Source organism: Lithobates pipiens, unplaced genomic scaffold (assembly GCF_037356315.1).
Source record: "Lithobates pipiens isolate NorthernLeopardFrog02 unplaced genomic scaffold, aLitPip1_a1.2 Scaffold_13, whole genome shotgun sequence".
In the NCBI taxonomy this organism is placed as follows: Eukaryota; Metazoa; Chordata; class Amphibia; order Anura; family Ranidae; genus Lithobates; species Lithobates pipiens.
The window spans coordinates 230,667,953-230,689,632 of NW_027507718.1; the positions used below are offsets into that span (position 1 = coordinate 230,667,953).

General features: G+C 42.4%; 1 protein-coding gene across 2 annotated transcripts in view; it reads right to left on the reverse strand.

Moving 5' to 3' along the window:
- The window catches only part of ARHGEF18 (Rho/Rac guanine nucleotide exchange factor 18), a 569,373-nt gene that overhangs the window by 344,381 nt on the left and 203,312 nt on the right, over positions 1–21,680 (reverse strand). For both annotated transcript variants that reach the window (XM_077476320.1, XM_077476319.1), the window contains exon 2: positions 9,338–9,462. In XM_077476320.1, coding sequence (XP_077332446.1) covers positions 9,338–9,462 — 125 coding nt within the window. The remainder of the gene's footprint in view (positions 1–9,337; positions 9,463–21,680) is intronic.

Consider the following 21,680-nt stretch of genomic DNA (forward strand, 5'->3'; position numbering starts at 1 on the left):
CTCTGGGTTACTGGGTCTTGAGGATGGATCACTGGCTAGAGCTTGCACAGTATGCAATTGAGCTACTGGCCTGTCCTGCATCCAGCATTCTTTCGGAACGCACATTCAGTGCTGCTGGAGGCTTTGTAACCGATCACAAGTCCACCGACTTGGTTAATCGACTGACCTTCATAAAAATTTATCAGTCTTGGATCACCACCAGCTAGCAAGCACCTGATGCTGAATAATTTTTTTTTAAATGTCAGATCCCTTCAAGACTGCCTACACTGATGCTGATTGACTATCCTGTTATGCTGAATGATTATCCTCTTCCTCCTCAATGATCAGGCTAAGGCCCAATTCTTCAGCCCCTGTTTAACAGGGGCATGTAATTACAATTTTTGATGCAATATTTTGCAAGAGGATTCATTGCTGTGCTCCAACTAGAGTATCTATGACGAGTTGCAGTATTTTGGCACCAGCACCAGTGCCTAAGTGCCAATTTTTCAGCCCCTGTTTTTCAGGGGTGTGTAATTACAATTTTTGATGCAATATTTTGTAGGAGGAATCATTGCTTCACTCAACTACAATATCTGTGAGGGGTTGCAGTGTTGTGGCACCAGCACCAATGCCTAAGGCCAAATTTTTCAGCCCCTGTTTAACAGGAGCGTGTAATTACAATTTTTGCTCGAGTACTTTGCAGCAGGGCTCATTCCTGCTCTCCAACTAGAGTTTTCTGTAAGGTGTTGCAGTGTTGTGGCACCAGTGCCTAAGGCACAGTTTTTGTGCCCCTGTTCAACAGGTGCATGTGATTACAATTCTTGATATCATATTTTACAGCAGGGTGCTCCAGCGCCCACCAAGAGTCACTTTGAGGGCTTACAGTGTTGCATATATGGCAGGCCCCTACTTTCAAACATCCAACTTACAACGTCTCCTACTTTCAAACGGAAGGAGACAACAGGAAGTGAGATGAAATCTACCCCTAGGAAGGGAATATTCTCTCCTGTAAGAGTTGATATGGGAAAAACGTGTCTCCTCTCCACTGATGTTTTATCCCAATCCTTGTTTTACTAAAAACCTCAAATTTTCAAAAACCATTCGTCATTGTGAAAAAAAAAAATGTTACAGGGCTGATAACCCTTCCCTATGTTTTCCAAAAAGCTTAAAAATAGATGTTTTGACTGGAGCTACACTTTAAAAATGTACCAGTTCAAAATTACAAACAGATTCTACTTAACAACAAACCTACACAGTCCCTGTCTTGTTTGCACCGCCTGTATACTGCTGTTCTGAGTATATAGGGCCTAGGGGCCCCACGCCTTTCCTTTTTTTAATTTGGGTACGGGGGTTCCCCTTAATATCCATACAAGACCCAAAGGGATCTGGTAATGGGCAGGGGGGGTGCCCATGCCATTTTTCTCAATGATTTTCATCCATATTGCCGGGACCAGACATCACATTAAAACCGCAAGCAGTTTTAAATGACTTTTTCCGTTAGAAATGTAATTTTGTGAAGGGGCTGTTCTAAACACGGGAAACACATGCCACTTCACAGGCATATTATAGACACCCCCAGGCACGATATTTAAAGGAAAATTTCACTTTTTTTTTTCACTTTAAGCGTCATTAAAATCTGTGCTCCCGAAAAAAAGGCTGTTTTTAAAACTTTTTTTTTCATTGATACACGTCCCCTGGGGCAGACCTGGGTCCCCAAATCCTTTTTAGGACAATAATTGCATATTAGACTTTAAAATTAGCACTTTTGATTTTGAACGTTCGAGTCCCATTGACTTTAAGAGGGTTCTAAAGTTCTCAAAAAAATTTCGGTCCGTTCGCAGGTTCTGGTGCGAACCGAACCGGAGGGTATTTGGCTCATCCCTAATCCCTGATAGAAGTAATGAGAACCACCAATTTACACATAGTATATGAAATAATGTTCGCTACCTCCCAAGGCAAATATCAATTACACTTCCTAACATGGAAACTATGGCTTGACTGGTATAACCCCAATAGAGTTCTCCATAATTCTCCTTTTTATCTTATCATTGTGCTAAAATATTCTAAACGCTAACGCTCATTGATACAAATTTTGAACCATGCATCTAACTTTAGCTACACCGTAACATCCAAATGACCTATACTTGTTTCTTACCTTTTTCCTTTTGTAGGTACCCCTCTGTTAGTTAATTTTCAAGGTAAACACTTACAACAAAACAATGATACCCAATACTGTATTATAGCTAAGGTTAAACCACGGCAGACACCCATTTGCATACTATTGTTTTTACTGTGGGGTCCAGCTATTTACACCCCGGGGGCACAGTTTGTACCCAGAAGGGGCACCTCGTGGGGGGCGATAGCGGGACACCTAGTTGTAAAAACGGTGCGCCTACTACCAGGGCTGGTGCATGGATTTTTGACACCGTAGGTGAAACCTAATTTTGCTGCCCCCATTGGCTCCACACCTGACTCCACCCACTTTACCCTGCCCATGTGACAGGGGGCGGCGCTATACAGGAAGGACTCTGCTTTCTCTAGCGCTGGCTACAGTGCCGGGCTGCGTCTCTAATTACACTACCGGAAAGAAGGGGCAGCTGCCTGAGACTGAGTTAGTTACATGCTGCAGCCTGCAGACACGGAGGGAAGTCAGCAGCCAGGCGCCCCTACACAGCAGTGCGCCCTAGGTGGCTGCCTAGTTTTTCTAGTGGTAGCACCGGCCCTGCCTACTACAATCTAATGGTATTTTTACAAGTTACTATTGTTGTTATGTAAAATTGATATATGAATAAATTCTGATTGTACAACACTAATAGGAGGATAAATATTCTCAGCAAATCAATATGTAGAGCATTGTATATGAATACTGTTTGTCCACAACTATGTTTACTTATCCCCTTTTATTTTAAATACCCTTAAAAAAATGTTTTTCTCAATTAAAATGATTGAAATCACTGCTTATTTAAAAATGAAGCTTTTCACAACTTTTTTTTATTGATACATGTTCCCCAGGGCAGGACCAGGACCCCTATGCCAAATTACTTGCATATAAGCCTTCAAAATGGACACTTTTGATTTTTGACGTTCAGGTCCCATTGACTTTAATGGGGTTCGTTATTCGGGTCCGAACCTTCGCGGTGTTTGAAAGTTCTGGTGCGAACCGCACAGTGGTTCGTTTCGGCTCATCCCTATTTATCACAACACAATAACCTTGTATTCTTCTACCTGTGCACCTCTTGCAACTTCTGCAACACTCATTATCCTCTCTCTGACAACATCTTTTCAGTTTCACACTCTTCCTGTCTTCATCTTCTTCAAACCTACTATCTCTCCAACCAGCAAACAGTCGCCAATAGAAACATTTGCTACATTAATCTTTCTCTTCTCTGTTACAGACAACCTCTAAAGCTGGCCAAAGATGGTTCAAATCTCAGATGGTTCAGCAGGGACCGGTCAAGATTCAAACCATGTATGGGCAGGCTGATTGTACCCAAGTCGATCCATTGATTGCTACAACCAGCATGTCAGATTTTTAGGATGCGATTATTGCCAATACTGACTGTGTTGATGGGAGAATCAAGCGATTTTCTTTCCTGAAACCCATAGTTGCAGGAAAAAAAAGTTGTATCATCTATGGCAGGCTTAAGAAAAAAGCGCCCTTGTTCTGACCTGGCCTGGCCATATCTGTCTACAACAGCTCCCTCTCATCCTTCCTGGAAACACTTGCTTCTGTTATTCCACCGCTACATCCTTGGCAAACAGTTGACACCAGATGTCTCAAAAGACATCGTTTTTTACTCACTTGTGACCTCTCCGACTTGTTTAAATCTCTGGTAAAATGTACATCCTTCCTCCTTGCTTCAAAACAAACACATTGTATCACTCTCATTAACACCCTCTCAGTCAGTGCTCATCAACCCTTTTCTACCTTGAACTTTTTACTTTTTTCCCCACTGACTCCACCCACTAACCTCAGCACTCCAGCTGTGGTGAAACTACAAATACCATCATGCCTCTGCCTCTAGGAGTCATGCCTGTGATTGTCAGGGTCTTGCAATGTCTCATGGGACTTGCCAATCATTTTAAAAACAAGGTAAAGCAACTCATAAAGACATGGCCACTGCCTAGATATGCCCCTTAACCCTAGTACACATGATAAGGAAATCAGATGAATGATCGTCATTTTTTTTTTTGCATGCTAGTGTCATTTTGAAAACCAAAAGAATACAAAGATTCTCATATGACAGAACACAACTTCGGAAGTGATGTAATGTGAACAAATGTAAAACCATTTTTCTTTTGACTGATTTTCTCATCATGTCTACTAGGCATTACTTAGTATATCATTTCAGTACTTTGCCCTGTTACTACAGAGAGTTACTAATCCTTTTTCTGACCTAACCATCTGCCCCATGGATCCTATTCCCTCACAACTACTTCGGTCACGCTCTTGTTTTATTCTTTGCTCTCTTATTCACCTATTCAATCTCTAACTCTCTGTTGGCATTCTACCCTCCCCTCTAAAATATACACTGATCACCCCAATACTTAAAAAAGACCTTGCTGTACTACACCCATGCAATCACCCATCTCCTAACCCCTGGTAGCCTCCAAACCTTTTTTAGAATGCCTGGTTTACAAATGTCTGGGCTGCTACATCACTAATAACAACTTTTTTGGGTTCCTTCCAGTCTGAGTTTTGCCTACAACACTCCACATAATCTGCTCAACTAAAACTCATTATTTACTTACTAACTGCTACAATTAATAGCCACTACTCCATTACTAATGCGATTAGACCTTTCTGCTGCTTTGATACAGTTGACCACCTGCTCCTCCTCAAAAAAAATTCCACCTTGTTGGCCTCCAAGACTCTGTTCTTACCTGGTTCTTCTTCTCCTATCTAAGCATACCTTTAGTGTCACCTACGAATCTCCTCCTCTCCCGCTTCATTTGAGAATTTCCCAATGCTCTGTCCTCTGATCCCTTCCAATTTCTATCTACACCTCCTCCCTCAGTCAGTTAATAACCCCCCCATGGCTCGTAATACCATCTCTACACTGATGACACCCAAATCTACCTCTCCACTCTTCAGCTTACCCTTGCATTCTCCTTGTCTATCACTATTTTACTAACTGACATATCAATAAAAATGTCACCCTACTTCCAAAACTCAATCTTTCCAAAAACTGAGCTCATAATATTTCTTCCCCTGTCCACCCTCCCTGACTTTTCCTTTGTGATCATTAGCCCAGCTATCATTCCCTCCCCACATGCCGGGGTACTAGGTGTACTGGACTGTGACCTCTCCTTTCAGCCCCACATCCAATCACAATCTAAAGCCCCGTACACACAGGCAGAATGTCGGGAGACATTTGCCAGTACAAAATAGCAGCTGACATCCTGCCCGTGTGTATATCGGTCTGTCGGACATGCATGCTTGAAAATCGGCTGTCCTGTCAGAACACAACAGCTCAGCGAGGGAGATCGCGGGACTAACCTCACGACTGAAGCTGTGAAAAAAACTGTAGTGTTTACCCGGCTTAGATATTGGCATCTTCCCATCCACAAAAGTTTAAAAATATGCCCCTTCTTAACCAATTGCATCACCAAGCTAATATTTCACTACTTATTATCTCTCACCACCTATTATTTCTCAACAATTTCAACTCCCCACTTGTTGACCTACCTCCACACAGGCTATTACCCCCTTCAGTCTATAGTGAATGCTGCTGCCAGACTCATCCACTTTAACAACCGCTCAGTGTCCGCAAACCCTTTTTGCCAATCCCTCCACAGGTTTTCATTCTCCCAATAAACAAAATAAAAAATACTAACAACAACCTGCAAAACCATTCACAACTCTGCCCCAAGCTACATTACCAACCTCATCTCAAAATATTGCCCAAACACTCCTCTTCTTCACACCTCCAAAGACCTCCTACTCTCAAGCTCCTTGTCACCTTTTCCCATGCTCACCTCCAGGACTTCTTCAGGGACTCTCCCACTCTATTTAATTCCCTACCCCAATCTGTCAAGCTATTTACTACATTGTCTGCCTTTAGACCATCTCCAAAAACTCATCTCTTCAGGGAGGTCTATTTTATCGCTACCTAACAACTGAACTTTTACTTTCTCCATAAACTCATGCCCACACAGTAATTTCATTTTTGTATCACTTTCCCTAACTTTTAGATTGTAAGTTTTCCTAGCCCTCTTGGCTTGAATTGTATTGTAACAGTACTGTCTTCCTTTTGCTCTGCGCAAACTGTTGGCAAATGGCAATATATAAATCCTGTATTACAATAATAATTATAATAATAGTACATGTTGGTATGCGAGGAATGATTTTACATTGCTGTGCCTCGCTGTGTTTTGATTTGAATACTGCATGCAACTTTCTACAGATGTTGATACCTGTGAACTCTTCGTTAGACTTATAATAAAGGTCATAGGCATGCACACAGGGTGCGCAAGGTATGCCTGGGCACACCCTAATCACCCTGTGCTGTGCAGATTCTTCCTGCTGGATACAGAGAAAGGGACTTGGGAATCTCTTACCTCAGTCCCTTTCTCTGTCTCAAACGTCTCAGACCCCTGATATTTCCTTAAATTTGTAAAAAATATATAATAAAATATAATTGTAAAAAATAATAAAAAAAGTTAAATTGTAAAAAAGTAAATAAAAAAAAACAAAAAACTACTGACACTAACTTCTGCGCTACTTACATTGTCCACTGCTCTACTGACACTATCCATATATATATATATATATATATATATATACACACAGTATCTCACAAAAGTGAGTACACCATCACATTTTTGTAAATATTTTATTATCTTTTCATGTGACAACACTGAAGAAATGACACTTTGCTACAGTGTAAAGTAGTGAGTGTACAGCTTGTATAACAGTGTAAATTTTCTGTTCCCTCAAAATAACTCAACACACAGCCATTAATGTCTAAACCCGCTGCAACAAAGTGAATACACCCCTAAGTGAAAATGTCCAAATTGGGCCCACTTAGCCATTTTCCCTCCCCGGTGTCATGTGACTCGTTAGTGTTACAAGGTCTGAGGTGTGAATGGGGAGCAGGCGTGTTAACGTTGGTTTTATCGCTCTCACTCTATCATACTGGTCACTGGAAGTTCAACATGGCACCTCATGGCAAAGAACTCTCTGAGGATCTGAAAAAAGAATTGTTGCTCTACATGAAGATGGCCTATAGGCTATAAGAAGATTTCCAAGAACTTGAAACATAGCTGCAGCACAGTGGCTAAGACCATACAGCAGTTTAACAGGACAGGTTCCACTCAGAACATGCCACGCCATGGTACACCAGAGAAGTTGAGTGGACATGCTCAGCATCATATCCAGAGGTTGTCTTTGGGAAATAGACGTATGAGTGCTGCCAGCATTGCTGCCATGGTTGAAGGGGTGGGGGGGTCAGCCTCTCAGTGCTCAGACAATACGCTGCATGCTGCAACAAATTTGTCTGCATGGCTGTCATCCCAGAAGGAAGCCTCTTCTAAAGATGGAGCACAAGAAAGCCCGCAAAGAGTCTGCTGAAGACAAATAGACTAAGGACAAGGTTTACTGGAACCATGTCCCATGGTCTGATGAGACCAAGATAAACTTATTTGGTTCAGATAGTGTCAAGCATGTGTGGTGGCAACCAGGTGAGGAGTACAAAGACAAATGTGTCTTGCCTACATTCAAGGATGGTGGTGGGAGTGTCATGGTCTGGGGCTTCATGAGTGCTGTCGGCACCTGGGAGCTACAGTTCATTGAGGGAACCATGAATGCCAACATGTACTGTGACATACTGAAGCATTAGCCCCTCCTTTCAGAGACTGGGCCGCAGGGCATTATTCCAACATGATAACGACCCCAAACACACCTCCAAGATGACCATTGCCTTGCTATAGAAGCTGGGGGTAAAGGTAATGGAGTGGCCAAGCACGTCTCCTGACCTAAACCCTATTGAGCATGTGTGGGGCATCTTCAAATGGAAGGTGGAGGAGTGCAAGGTCTCTAACATCCACCAGATCTGTGATGTCATCATGGAGGAGTGGAAGAGGACTCCAGTGGCAACCTGTGAAGCTCTGGTGAACTCCATGCCCAAGAGGGTTAAGGCAGTGCTGGAAAATAATGGTGGCCACACAAAATATTGACACTTTGTTCCCAATTTGGACATTTTCACTTAGGGGTGTACTCACTTTTGTTGCCAGCTGTTTAGTCATTAATAGCTGTGTGTCCAGTTATTTTGAGGGAACAGAAAAGATATATTAAAATATTTACAAAAATGTGAGGGATGTACTCACTTTTGTGTGATACTATATATATATATATATATATATATATATATATATACGCATGTGTGTTTAAGCTTTGGCGTGCACACCCTAATACAATAGGCTGCATACACCTATGATAAAGTTAAATGGGATTTCTTCATAAAGGCCTGTGAAGTGATTGAGAAGTACTTTAGGAGCTTCTGATGTTCATTTTCTATGATTCTGAAAAAATGGTTAACAGCTAGCTTCCAACAGGTGTCAAAAAATCAAACACTTGCTGAATGTGTCACAAATTTCTGAAAAGGCTTTGCAAATGCATGGGGCATTTGGAAAGCTCTAGTAACAGTGCTAATACCAAACACTTATATAATCTAATCCTTATATGAAACAAAATCCAATTGTGAGTACTAATATTTGTAGAAAGTACAGTAGAGAATAGCAAATTCATGTGACAAAAAGGACATGGCACAACACTATGCACCAATAAATAACTGAGCCTATGGTAAAATGTACTGCAATTACAGAACCGACTGCATGTGGACTTTTCTCTTTAGCTGCATGCAGAAAAGCTACATTAAATTGAATTGCCTCTGTGCCAATATTCATGTGCAGGGATGCTGTGTTGGAAATAATACACTTGCAATCCTTTTGTTTCTCTCCTTCTCCTGATTGAACTTATATTTGGTTCAGTAGGTCACTAATGTTCACAACGGTCTTTGCTCGGGCATGTAATGCTATTCATACCTCAAAATGCTTTTAGCAAAAAAAAAAAAAATTTAATATCTGCCTATTTTTGGGTGTCTAAGCAAGTTTTCTGGTTCAATTGCACTAAAAATGGAAAATGTCTTTTTACTCCGAATAGTAAGTTTATGTTCTCATTACCAATCACTCAGTAGCTTTACACCACCTGACCACGATACTGAAAACTATGTAAAATTAGGCATAGCATTATCTTTCACTTTTTTATCCTCCAACTACAATACTGGTTATCTGCATTGTATCATATTCAGCAATAAGAATAATTGTTCAAAATATAATAAGAAAGCTTTTAATTTACCTTTTCCTCCACCATAAAAAGTGGATCTCCAGTTTCGAGAGAAGAGAGGCTTGTATCTGCATCAGGAGTCGCACTTCTTGAATCTGGGATAGCAGTGAATTCTGTGCATGGTTTACATTCAGATGCTGGAAGACAGAGTAAGAACATGAATCTGTGAAGTACTGTAAATATATCTTTTTTCTGCGCTCCAGAATAATCCCACAGAGAAATAAATTATTTTAAGTGCTTGGAACTTAAAGTGAACCTGTGAGACACCCATGTATGGAAATCTACATCCTCTCCTATCCCATTTAACTACAGTCAGCCTTTTGGGAAAACAGAATGAACAACTAGGTGCATTCCATATTTATGGTCTGAAGACATTGGGGTCAATACTGTATAGGCAAATAGGCTGTTCACTTTGCAAAGAACTTTGGACATTTTCCCAGAGTTCAGTGAATGTGGTGAAAATTCACCTTGCAATGAATACCCAATCACTTGCAAGAAAAATAAAAAATAAAACAGCATTTTTGCTTGCACAGGAAATCAGCATATAGGATGGTGCAGGTAGCCTTCCCATCTGTAGGTGGCTTCACACCATTATTGCATTGGAAGGGAAGTGTTGTGTGAGATATCCTGTTACATGCTTCTTTTAACTGCTTCCCATCCGCCCTATGACGGTCGTATGAGATCCTCCCAGGATCGTACCACGGGCCGTGCTGAGGTGTGATTTGTATCCACTGGGCACAGCGGTTGACAGATCAGTGTAACGGGCTGTGTCCGGTACTATATGATCGCTGTGACTAACCACAGCAGATCACATAACAACTGTACACAATGTATTATTGGATGGCTTCCATTCATACCATTCATTGTGTACTTTTGTGTTGATCTCTGTGATTGGCCACAGTGATCACATGGTACAGACATGGCCAATCACAGCCCATTTGTACCATGTGATTAGCTGTGGTCAATCACAGCTAATCACAATAGTACACACTGAATGAAAAGATTTCATTCAGAAAAAATTGTTTCTTATAACAGTAATTAGAGTTGAGTCGAACACCCCCGGTTCGGTTCACACCAGTCTCTTGAATAGCACAAAAGTTCAGACTTGAACCCTGAACTCCATTGAAGTCTATGGGACCCAAATTTGAAGGCTTATATGCAAGTTATTGGCCATAAAAAGGGTATGGGGGTCCAGGTACTGCCCTACGGGGAAATGTATCAGTGCAAAAAACATTTTTTTTAAAAGGAGTTGTGAATTTAATGATGCTTAAAGTGAAACAATAAAAATAAAAAATCTCTTTAAATATAGTGCTTGGGAGGTCCTCTTAGTCTGCCTGTAATGTGGTGCATCCGTACCGTGCATAGAACCCGCTGCAGCAAAACTGACATTTCTAAAGAAAAAAAAAAGACATTTAAGTTACAAGTTGTTAAGTTACAATACCATTGGTATTCATACCAGGCCCTTCAGGTTAAGGAATATGTATTGGTTGTTAAGGAGCAGACGGCCGCTGGCGTCCTTAACAACCAATGAGTTATCAGCTATCAAAGGGGTTCCTCGCTGACAGCTAAATGTAAAGAAAAGAATTGCCAGCATTTTTGCCAGGGAATACAAATCACCAGGTGAGGAATACAAAGACAAATGTGTATTGCCTACAGTCAAACATGGCGGTGGCAGTGTCATGGCCTGGGACTGCATGAGTTCTGTCGGCACTAGGGAGCTTGTAGGTCTTTTTTGGGGAACCTGTCCCACTAGATTGTCCTCCAGGTGACTCCAACAAGTCCAGATTCCCTCCTTTCCTTTTCAATCTGCAGCTGCTGTCATTGTAATATTCAATGCAATATGGCAATCAGTAGGCTTTCTGTACACTATGTCTGTCTTCAGAAATCTGTAAATCTTCCCCACTACTCCAGAATCATAGGTTGCTCAACTCTACAAAGCTTCACACTCCTTGGTAGTGTCTGTTTGCCTGTTGCTTCCTGAACATACTTATTGGCCAGTTTGGCAGATCCTCACTGTGACGTGTCAATAGGAATGTATGGGTGTTGGAAGGGGGCAGGTAAGCTTGTAATTAAAGGTGAAAACATCCATTCAGTCCAGACTTCAGTCTCATATAAACGCTGACTTTAAAACAGTAATCGACTTTAAAAGCCAATTCACCTCAGCAGAGATTTAAAAACATCCAGCTGTCACTGCAGAGTTATCAGACTGGTTAAAATGAAACTTTTCCCTTTGCTGGGGTTAAGCCTCTCCCTGCCAGCCGGCAGGGACACAGCTGAAAAGTTTAATAAACACTATTTTCTTTACATTCAGCTGGCAGCGTGAAACAATGCTGACTGCTGCTGACTCAGCAGTTGTTAAGGACGCAGTGTCCTCCTGCTCCCTAACAACCAACTATTTACTAGTGGTTGTTAAGGGCGCCAGCTTTCACTACTAAAATACTGCATCACTTCATAAAATAGTGCATGTGGTATTTTTTTTTTAAACGATGGGCGCTGTTTTACCGCAAGTGGTAGATACTGCTTTGTGAATGGAGCCCAGTGTTGCATGACTGCGCAATTGTCATTGAAAGTGTGACAGCAGTGAAAGCTGAAAAATGGCCTGGGCAGCAAGGAGTTAAAGTAGCCAAGTGGTTGAATAAGGGACTCCACATAATTTTGGCATGCTTCTTACAAGTGGGTGGTAGAGAGAAGAACTTACTCACTTAGCACAGGGTCAGTTTCCAGACTCCTTCTTCACTTTATACACTCCAGTGAGCAGTGAGGAGTCTTGCAGAAACATTCTCTAGCTGTGTCATGGAGGAACACTACCCTGATAATGGAAGCCATCCTCTGGTTGCTTATATCAGTGCTGAAGATCAGTTTATCTGTTACTGCCAACAAATTGTGCACAATCTATATAAAGGACATCAGTATCCTATATAATGTGTGTGAGTATTTCCTCCCAATATAAGGTACCCAATTCAGACCCCTTCTACAAGTAGGATAAACATATGAGAAAGTGTTCTTGTAAACTGCAAATTCCTTTGCAAAGTAAACAGTCAATTTGCCTTTATTAAATAAACCCCAAGCTTTCTACACTGCTGCTGCCAGTGTTAATTTTGTCAACAAAAACGTTTTCATCAAAGTTTTCATCAGCAGCATTTTTACAGTGACGAAAACTAAATGAAAAGTACCACTCCCAGCAAGCAAGCGAGTTGAAGCGACTGTGTGCACGATCTAGTACTAGTGTACATTACATTACAATTACAGCAGGCCTCCATCCAGAGCACTGTGCGTGCATTAATACAGGCCTCCTCCGACCACTACCAGTGGCACCCAGGACACTGTGCATTATAGGCCATCCCTCAGACCTGAGACCACCATCCAGCACTGTGCAGCATTACAGACCTCCTCTGACCAGTGACCACAGGCATGGTGGCATCCAGAGCACTGTGCATTACAGGACATCCCTTAGATCTGAGACCACCATCCAGAGCACTCTGCAGCATTACAGGCCTCCACAGACCACCATCCAGAGCACTCTGCAGCATTACAGGCCTCCTCAGACCACTGTCCAGAGTACTGTGCCACATTACTGGCCTCCTCAGACCACAGTCCAGAGCACTGTGCAGCATTACAGGCCTCCTCAGATCACCATCCAGAGCACTGTGCAATTACAGGCCTTCTCAGACCACTGTGCAGCATTACAGGCCTTCTCAGACCACTGTCCAGAGCACTGTGCAGCATTACAGGCCTTCTCAGACCACTGTCCAGAGCACTCTGCAGCATTACAGGCCTCCTCAGACCACTGTCCAAAGCACTGTGTGCGGCATTACAGGCCTTCTCAGACCACCGTCCAGAGCACTGTGCAGCATTACAGGCCTTCTCAGACCACTGTCCAGAGCACTGTGAAACATTACAGGCCTCCTCAGACCACCTTCCAGAGCCCACTGCAGCATTACAGGCCTCCTCCGAGGACTGTCCAGAGCACTGTGCAGCATTACAGGCCTCCTCAGATGACTGACCAGAGCACTGTGCAGAATTACAAGCCTCCTCAGACCACTGTCCGGAGCACTGTGCAGCATTACTGGCCTCCTCAGACCACTGTCCAGAGCACTCTGCAATATTACAGTATATTAGAAATATTAGAAATACTTAAACAATGCATTACAATTTACCTAAACACATTAGATTTAGTTGACTAAAATAATTTTATTCGACTAATATGATTTTAGTCTACTAAAATTAGATGATAACTAAAACTAAATCAAAATTCAATGTCAAGATGAACACTGCCTGCAGCCTGATTATAGCAGTTTATGGTTTCCAGCAACTGCACTCCTGAACAGAAAGCTTCACTTCTGACAGTGAAACCATTATTTCAAAAAGTTATGTGGTACAAAAGTCTTCCTTGTCCCCTACTTCTTGTCGGCAGATACAGTAATGAAGCAGACATGCTGATTGTAAGCGAAGCAATGTTTACACTGTTCTTAAATAGGAATTCACATCCAGAACATGTGAACGGACCGAAAGTTTATGCAAACATTGGAACACTGATAAAGTCTATGGGACTCGAACGCGAGAAGTCAAAAGTGCGAATTTTAAAGGCTAATATGCAAGTTATTGTCCTAAAAATAGTTTGGGGACCCGGGTGCTGCCCCAGGGGACATGTATCAAAGGAAAAAAAAGTTTTAAAAACTAATGTTTTTATGGGAGCAGTGATTTTGATGATGCTTAAAGTGAAATAATAAAAGTGAAATATTCCTTTAAATATCATACCTGGGGGGTGTCTATAGTATGCCTGTAAAGTTGCACATGTTTCCCGTGCTTAAAACAGTCCCTGCACAAAATTACATTTCAAAAGGAATAAAAGTAATGTAAAACTGCTTGAGGCTTTAATGTAATGTCGGGTCCCAGCAATATGGATGAAAATCAGTGAGACAAACGGCATGGGTAGCACCCCCCCCCCCCCAGCCCATTACCAGGCCCTTTGGGTCTTATGTGGATATTAAGGGGAACCCCGCACCCAAATGAAAAAAAGAAAAGGCGTTGGGCCCCCAGGCCCTATATACTCTGATCAGCAGTATACAGGCGGTGCAAACAAGACAAGGACTATTTTAAAGCTTTCTGGGAAACACAGGGAAGGGTCATCACCCCTGTAACATTTGTTTTGCTGTCTGATCCCCTGTTCAGAAGATTTCACCTCACTTTTTGTCACAATGACAATTGTATTTTGAAAATTTGGGGTTTTTAAGGGAAACTAGGATAGGTGATAAATCAGTGGAGGAGACACCTTTTTCCCATATTAACTCTTACAAGAGAGAATTTTCCTTCCTATGGGTAGATTTCCTCTCACTTCCTGTTGTCCTCCTCCATTTGTAAGTAGGAGTTGTTTGTAAGTCGGATTTTTTAAAATAGGGGGCCGTCTGTATATACTATACGTCCTGCCCTATACACTCTGCAGAAAATTGGGCCTTAGGTGTTGGTGGTGGCACAACACTGCAACCCCTCACAGATATTCTTGTTGAGCGCAAGAACGGTCCCTGCTGCTAAATATTACAGCAAAAATTGTGATTACACGCCCCTGTTAAATAGGGGCAGAAAAATTGGGCCTTAGGCAGTGGTGGTGGTGCCACAACACTGCAACAACCCCTCACAGATACTCTTGTTGAGCACAGGAATGAGCCCTGCTGCAAAATATTACAGCAAAAATTGTAATTACATGCCCCTGTTAAACAGGATAGTCACTCAGCATCAGCATAGGCAGTCTTGAAGGGATCTCACATTCATAAAAATTTTTTATCAGTTACATCAGTATCAGGTGCTTGGTAGCTGGTGATCCAAGACTGATTCATTTTTATGAAGGTGATCCGATCAAGTGAGTCGGTGGACAGGCGCACTCTGTGATCAGTTGCAAAGCCTCCAGCAGCACTGAATTTGCATTCCAAAAGAACACTGGATGCAGGACAAGCACTCTCTGGCCAGTGATCCATCCTCAAGACCCAGTAACCCAGTGGGTTTTCAGTTGGAAAGGTCTCCAAGTCTGATCTTGCCCCTAGTTATTCCTGTACCATGCACTACAAACACTGGCGATGGTCTGTTGTACATGCCACATGTCACCTGCCTGCCTGCCTGAAAGTGTCTTTGAACATGCACTCCAGGAATGGCCTACAGTCAGGTATAGGCTTGGCTGGACTACCATGAAGAGGATATATATTTTATGAACTGCAGCTCACTTAGTCAACTGCCTGCCTGCCTGAAAAGTGTATTTGAAGACGTACCCCAGGAATGGCCTACAGTCAGGTATAGGCTTGGTTACACTATATATATATATATATATATATACACAAGCCTGTATATATATATATATATATATATATATATATATATTAAATGAACTGCAGCTCACTGCCACCTGCCTGAAAGTGTCTTTGAACACGCACTCCAGGAATGGCCTACAGTCAGGTAAAAGCTTGGCTGGACTACAATGCAGTGGTTATATATTTTACGAACTGCAGCTCACTGAGTCACCTGCCTGCCTGAAAGTGTCTTTGAACACGTACTCTAGGAATGGCCTACAGTCAGGTATAGGCTTGGCTGGACTACAATGCAGTGGATATATATTTTATGAACTGCAGCTTACTGAGAGTCTCCTGCCTGCCTGAAAGTGTCTTTGAACACGCACTACAGGAATGGCCTACAAGTCTGTATATATATATATATATATATATATATATATATATATATATTTATATATATATATTGAATGCACTGCAGCTAGCTGAATCAACTGCCTGCCTGAAGTATATTAGAATCAGTACACCAGGAACGGTCTGCAGTGAGGTGAAGCTAAACTGTATACAGTGTATATATATATATATATATATATATATATATATATATATACACACACACTAGACTGTAGTATAGTGTAGTATAGTATACAGTACAGCAGGAATGGTCTGCAGTGAGATCTAGCGAAACTGTATACAGTGGATATATATATATATATATACATATTAAAAATTATGCTAAAAATTATAAAGGCCGGCCCAAATAGCACACTGCTCCGCACTCTTGGATGCCAATATGCAAACTATATGCAAAATATAGTACATAAGTGGTGCCCCACTTACATAAAAAACACACTTTAAAGCTGCTGCTTTTAAAACCACAGAAACATAAGCATATATAAAAATTGTAACTTGTCGAATCTCAGATGAAGTCGGAAGTGACGTAACCATACCGGAAGTGACGAGTGTGCCTCAATCCCTGCGTTCCAGCGAGCTGAGGAAGGCGGAAGTGAAGCTTCTGCTGTTTGTAGAAAAGCGATCGTTTCTCCTCGGGCGCAACAGAACCAGTAGGATAAGGCACAGTACTTTTTAATGTTTGAACATTTTTCTATTTGGTACGCATTTATATGTTGGGTTTTTATAATTAATAGTGTTAAACAGTATTATGCTATGTTTGGACATTTCTGTTCTTTTATATGATAAAACCGAATTCCAATAAGGGAGACATCTAGTGGCCAAAGAAGAATGGTGTAATGGCATTGTGAAGGCTTATGATTTCAGGTGTTCGGTGAGTACATCCCCAAAGGGGGATCGTTTGTGAACCACAAGTGGTGTACTACATGGTGGAAGCTGTACCTAAATCACAATAGGAACTGATAGATCAAGCACCATTTAATCAACTCACTTTTTGGGAAAAGTGTGCATGCGCTGCTATATGTGAAAAGTGGACTTTTTATTTAAGTTACAATTTTTATATATGCTTATATATATATAGTAAATACACTGCAGCTAACTGAATCAACTGCCTGTCTGAAGTATATTAGAAACAGTACAGTAGGAACGGTCTGCAGTGAGATCTAGCTAAACTGTATACAATATATATTGTAAACTGTATACAATATATATATATATATATATATATATATATATATATATATATATATATATATATATATATATACACACTAAATATACACTGCAGCTAACTGAATCGCCTGCCTGTTCAAACTAAATGAAATGACACTCTCTCTGCCTCTCTCTGTCTCTCTCTACGCCACCAACACACTACACAAGGCCGACATGCAGGCAGCCTTCTATAGTGTTGGGCGTGGACTTAATCCCCTGATCCATAATTGGCCAAAGGCACCCTGCCTTTGGCCAATTATGGCTCTCTTCACTGAGGGCGCTGTGATTGGCCAAAGCATGCGGGTCATAGTGCATGCTTGGCCAATCATCAGCCAGCAATGCACTGGGATGACGCAGTGCATTATGGCCCGTGATGTGCTGCTGGAATTTGGCGCAAACGGCCCATAATATTCAATCTTCGAACGGTGGAACAGCCGATGTACAAGTCAAACTCATGATGACTAACTGTGTTACTAAGTTACAGTAGCAAACGAATAGGGCAAGCACTTATACTGCAACATTGTTATTTCTGAATGAATTAAAACAAAAAACAAAAACATTTTGACTGGGGAGAATCGTAAAATGGCTGGTATGAAATTTGCATATAAAAAGGCACAGCCCAAATGCATTTATGTATAAATAAATATGATTAGGTGGTTGCACATGAGTAGATATCTAAAGAAAGATGAAGATATGCAAATGCTTATTAATAAGATACAAGACACAAAAGGAACAGCAGTACGAGGAAGAAAAACAGAACTATACTTGGGGGGAAATTACACAGGCAAATCAGTTCCAAGTATGACAGGTCCTACATAGAGGGAAAATGTCACTAGGGAACTTGGCCAGAAAATTACCCTTGATATTCACAAAGCAGACTCCAAACATGAAATGGTATTTTGTGATCTGGTAGCTTTCAAAGATCATGTTATTGAGAACGCAGCAAAAATAAAATGGCATGGTATTCAATGTTTAGCAAAACAGAGAAACCAAGAAAGTGCTGTTAATCTGAGTAATAAGTCATATTTTAGCATTGCATATCCTGTGTTAGATGGTTGAACTATAATAGAATAGCAGATGTAAAAAGAAATTGCAGATGTTTATTAATAAGAACCAGAGCATAGAAAAATAGGATTTTTATATACAGCTTACCTGTAAAATCCTTTTCTTGAGAGTACATCACGGGACACAGGAGCTCATTACATAGTGGGTTATATAGGCACCTCTGGTGATTGGACACTGGTTAACCCCAATTAAGGAGAATTCCTCCCCTATATAACCCCTCCCATATGGGAGGCACCTCAGTTTTGTAGCAAAGCAATAGGAAACCACGTAAAACCCAAGAGGGGCGGGAGCCCTGTGTCCCGTGATGTACTCTCAAGAAAAGGATTTTACAGGTAAGCTGTATATAAAAATCCTATTTTCTTGATCATACATCACGGGACACAGGAGCTCATTACATAGTGGGATGTCCCAAAGCAATGCTCAGATTGAGGGGAGGGAGACACAGATCATAATTATAGACCGCCATGGGTCGGAGGACCTAAGCTGCAGCCTGCAGCACACTGCGCCCAAAGGCGATATCCTCTTGCCCTTTGACATCCACCAGATAGAATCTGGTGAATGTGTGGACTGATGACCAAGTTGCAGCCTTACAGATCTGAGCCAGGGAGGCCTGGTGATGCACTGCCCAAGAAGCACTTACAGCCCTAGTTGAGTGCGCTTTTACTTGAAAAGGAGGGATTTTCCCTTTAACACTATAGGCCTGAGAAATAATCTGTCTAATCCACCTTGAGAGAGTGGATTTTGATGCCACCTGGCCCTTCCTAGGGCCTTCCAGCAAAATAAATAAGCAGTCAGTTTTCCTTATCTGAGCCGTAGCTTGAAGATAGATAGATAGATTGCCCTAACCACATCCAAAGTGTGCAAAGATTCTTCTTCTGCGGACTGTGGGTCCGGAAAAAAGGATGGTAGGATTACATCTTGATTCAAATGGAATCCCGAAAACCACTTTAGGTAAAAAGGACCTGTTGGGGAGCATGACCACCTGGTCCTTATGAACAATTAGATACGGCTCTTTGCCGGAGAGAGCTGCTAGTTCTGACACTCTTCTAGCCGTGGATATGGCTACCAAGAAAACCAATTTTTTGGTCAAAAGAACTAATGAAGCCAGATGCAAAGGTTCAAAAGGTTGCCCCTGCAAAGCCGAGAGAACCAAATTCAGATCCCATGGGCATACCGGAGGTTTGACTGGCGGCCTTATCCGCATGTGATGCAAGTGGCTTCTGAAAAAACACTGACAAGGCTGAAATCTGCACCTTGATAGTGCTTACGGCCAAATTAATTTATAGGCCTGACTGGAGGAAGGCCAAGATCCTGCTAATGACATACTTTTTAGGATGCCATTACCTGAGTTCACAGCAGGAAACATATGCCCTCCAGATTTTGTAGTAAATAAGCCTGGAGGCCGGCTTTCTGGCATTAACCAGAGTAGAAAGGACTGGCCCCCGAAAGCCCTCGGTCTCTCAGAATGTGGGTCTCAGCAGCCAAACCGTCAAATTCAGACTGTGTAAAGCAGGATGGTAAATTGGACCCTGTGAGAGCAGATCTGGCCGGAGAGGGAGGAACCATGGCCTGCCTACTGCCAACTTCATGATCTCTGCGTACCACGGTCGCCTGGGCCAAGCCGGGGCTACCAAAAGAACCGATTTTGTCTCCCTCTTGACTCTTCCCAGGAACCGCGACAGAAGCGGGCACGGGGGGAAGGCATAAATCAGATTGTACTGATCCCAGGGAACTGTCAGAGCATCTGACCCCTGAGCAAGTTTATCTCTTGTTCTTGACATGAATTTGTCCAGTTTTCTGTTGAACCTGGACGCAAACAGATCTACGTCTGGAGTACCCCACCTGCGACATATGTCCAAAAACACGTCAGGGTGCAGAGCCCATTCTCCTGGGCACAACTGCTGGTGGCTCAGAAAATCCGCCTGCCAATTTTCCACTCCTGGAATGAAGACTGCAGAAAGGCATGGAACATGCTTTTCTGCCCCGACAAGTATGCGATTCACCTCTTTTTGCGCAACCAGACTCCGGGTACCGCCCTGGGGATTGATATAGGCCACTGCTGTGGCATTGTCGGACTGAACCCGAACAGGGAGACCCCGTAGTCTGGAAGACCACTTTATGAGAGCCATATAAACTGCCCGGGTCTCCAAGACATTTATGGGCAATGAGTAAGCGCTGGTTTTAGCGTGAAACGCGTCAGAATTTTGTTCTATGTTTTTTCCCTTTGCTGTGATGTTTCATGTGATATGGAGTTTTTTCACTTGAAGAAATAAAGGCATTTTCATTTTTCACCTAATCCGGAGTGCGGCTGTCCAGAGTTTTGTTCATTTCCCGCATACCCAGCCATACTCAGTAAAACCCAGCCAAACTCGTGATACCCTGCAATACCCAGCCATACTCGGTGATACCCTGCAATACCCAGCCATACTCTGCAATACCCAGCCATACTCGGTGATACCCTGCAATACCTAGCCATAGTCGTGATTCCCTGCAATACCCAGCCATAGTCGGTGATACTCTGCAATACCCAGCCATACCCGGTGATACTCTGCCATACCCAGCCATACCCGGTGATACTCTGCCATACCCAGCCATACTCGGCCATGCTCAGCCATACTCTGATACCCTGCAATACCCAGCCATACTCGGTGATACCCAGCCATGCTCGGCCATGCTCAGCAATGCTTGGCTGTACTCATCCTCTGTATGTGGCCAGGCTGTGGAAGTCTCACACATGTGGTATCGCCGTACTCAGGAGGAGTAGGAGAATCTATTTTGGGGTGTCATTTTTAGTATGTACATGCTATGTGTTAGAAATATTGTATAGATGGACAACTTTGTGTTAAAACAAAAATGCATTTTAACCACTTCCCGCCCGCCGGCCGTCATATGACGTCCTTGACTTTGTGCAGGGATATCTGCATGATGCCTGTAGCTACAGGCATCATTCAGATATCAGCTTTTTCAGCCGGCGATTCCCTACACCAGGGCTCGACAAAACCCGGGCGCCAGGTCGCATTGGCGACTAGAATTAGCGACTGGCGCCTGGGGCAGCACAGCTGGGGGTATCCTGTCTCCGTGGACCCCCCCAGCGTGATTGCGTCGGGCCGCACCGCCAGCGTCCGGTAATTGAGCCCCCGGCTTTGAGGCCTTCTGTGATGCTATTCCCTTCTGTGATCCTATTCCTTCTGGAATCTGGCGCCCTCTTGTGGTGGCCGTTGGAATTACAACCATTAATGCCAATGGATCTCCTTCCATTTACTTAGAACACCTAAACATTACATATACATACATATATATATATATATATATATACACATACACACACTTTTTTTTTTCTTTTTTATTCTAACACCCTAGAGAGTAAAATGGTGGTCGTTGCAATAATGTCT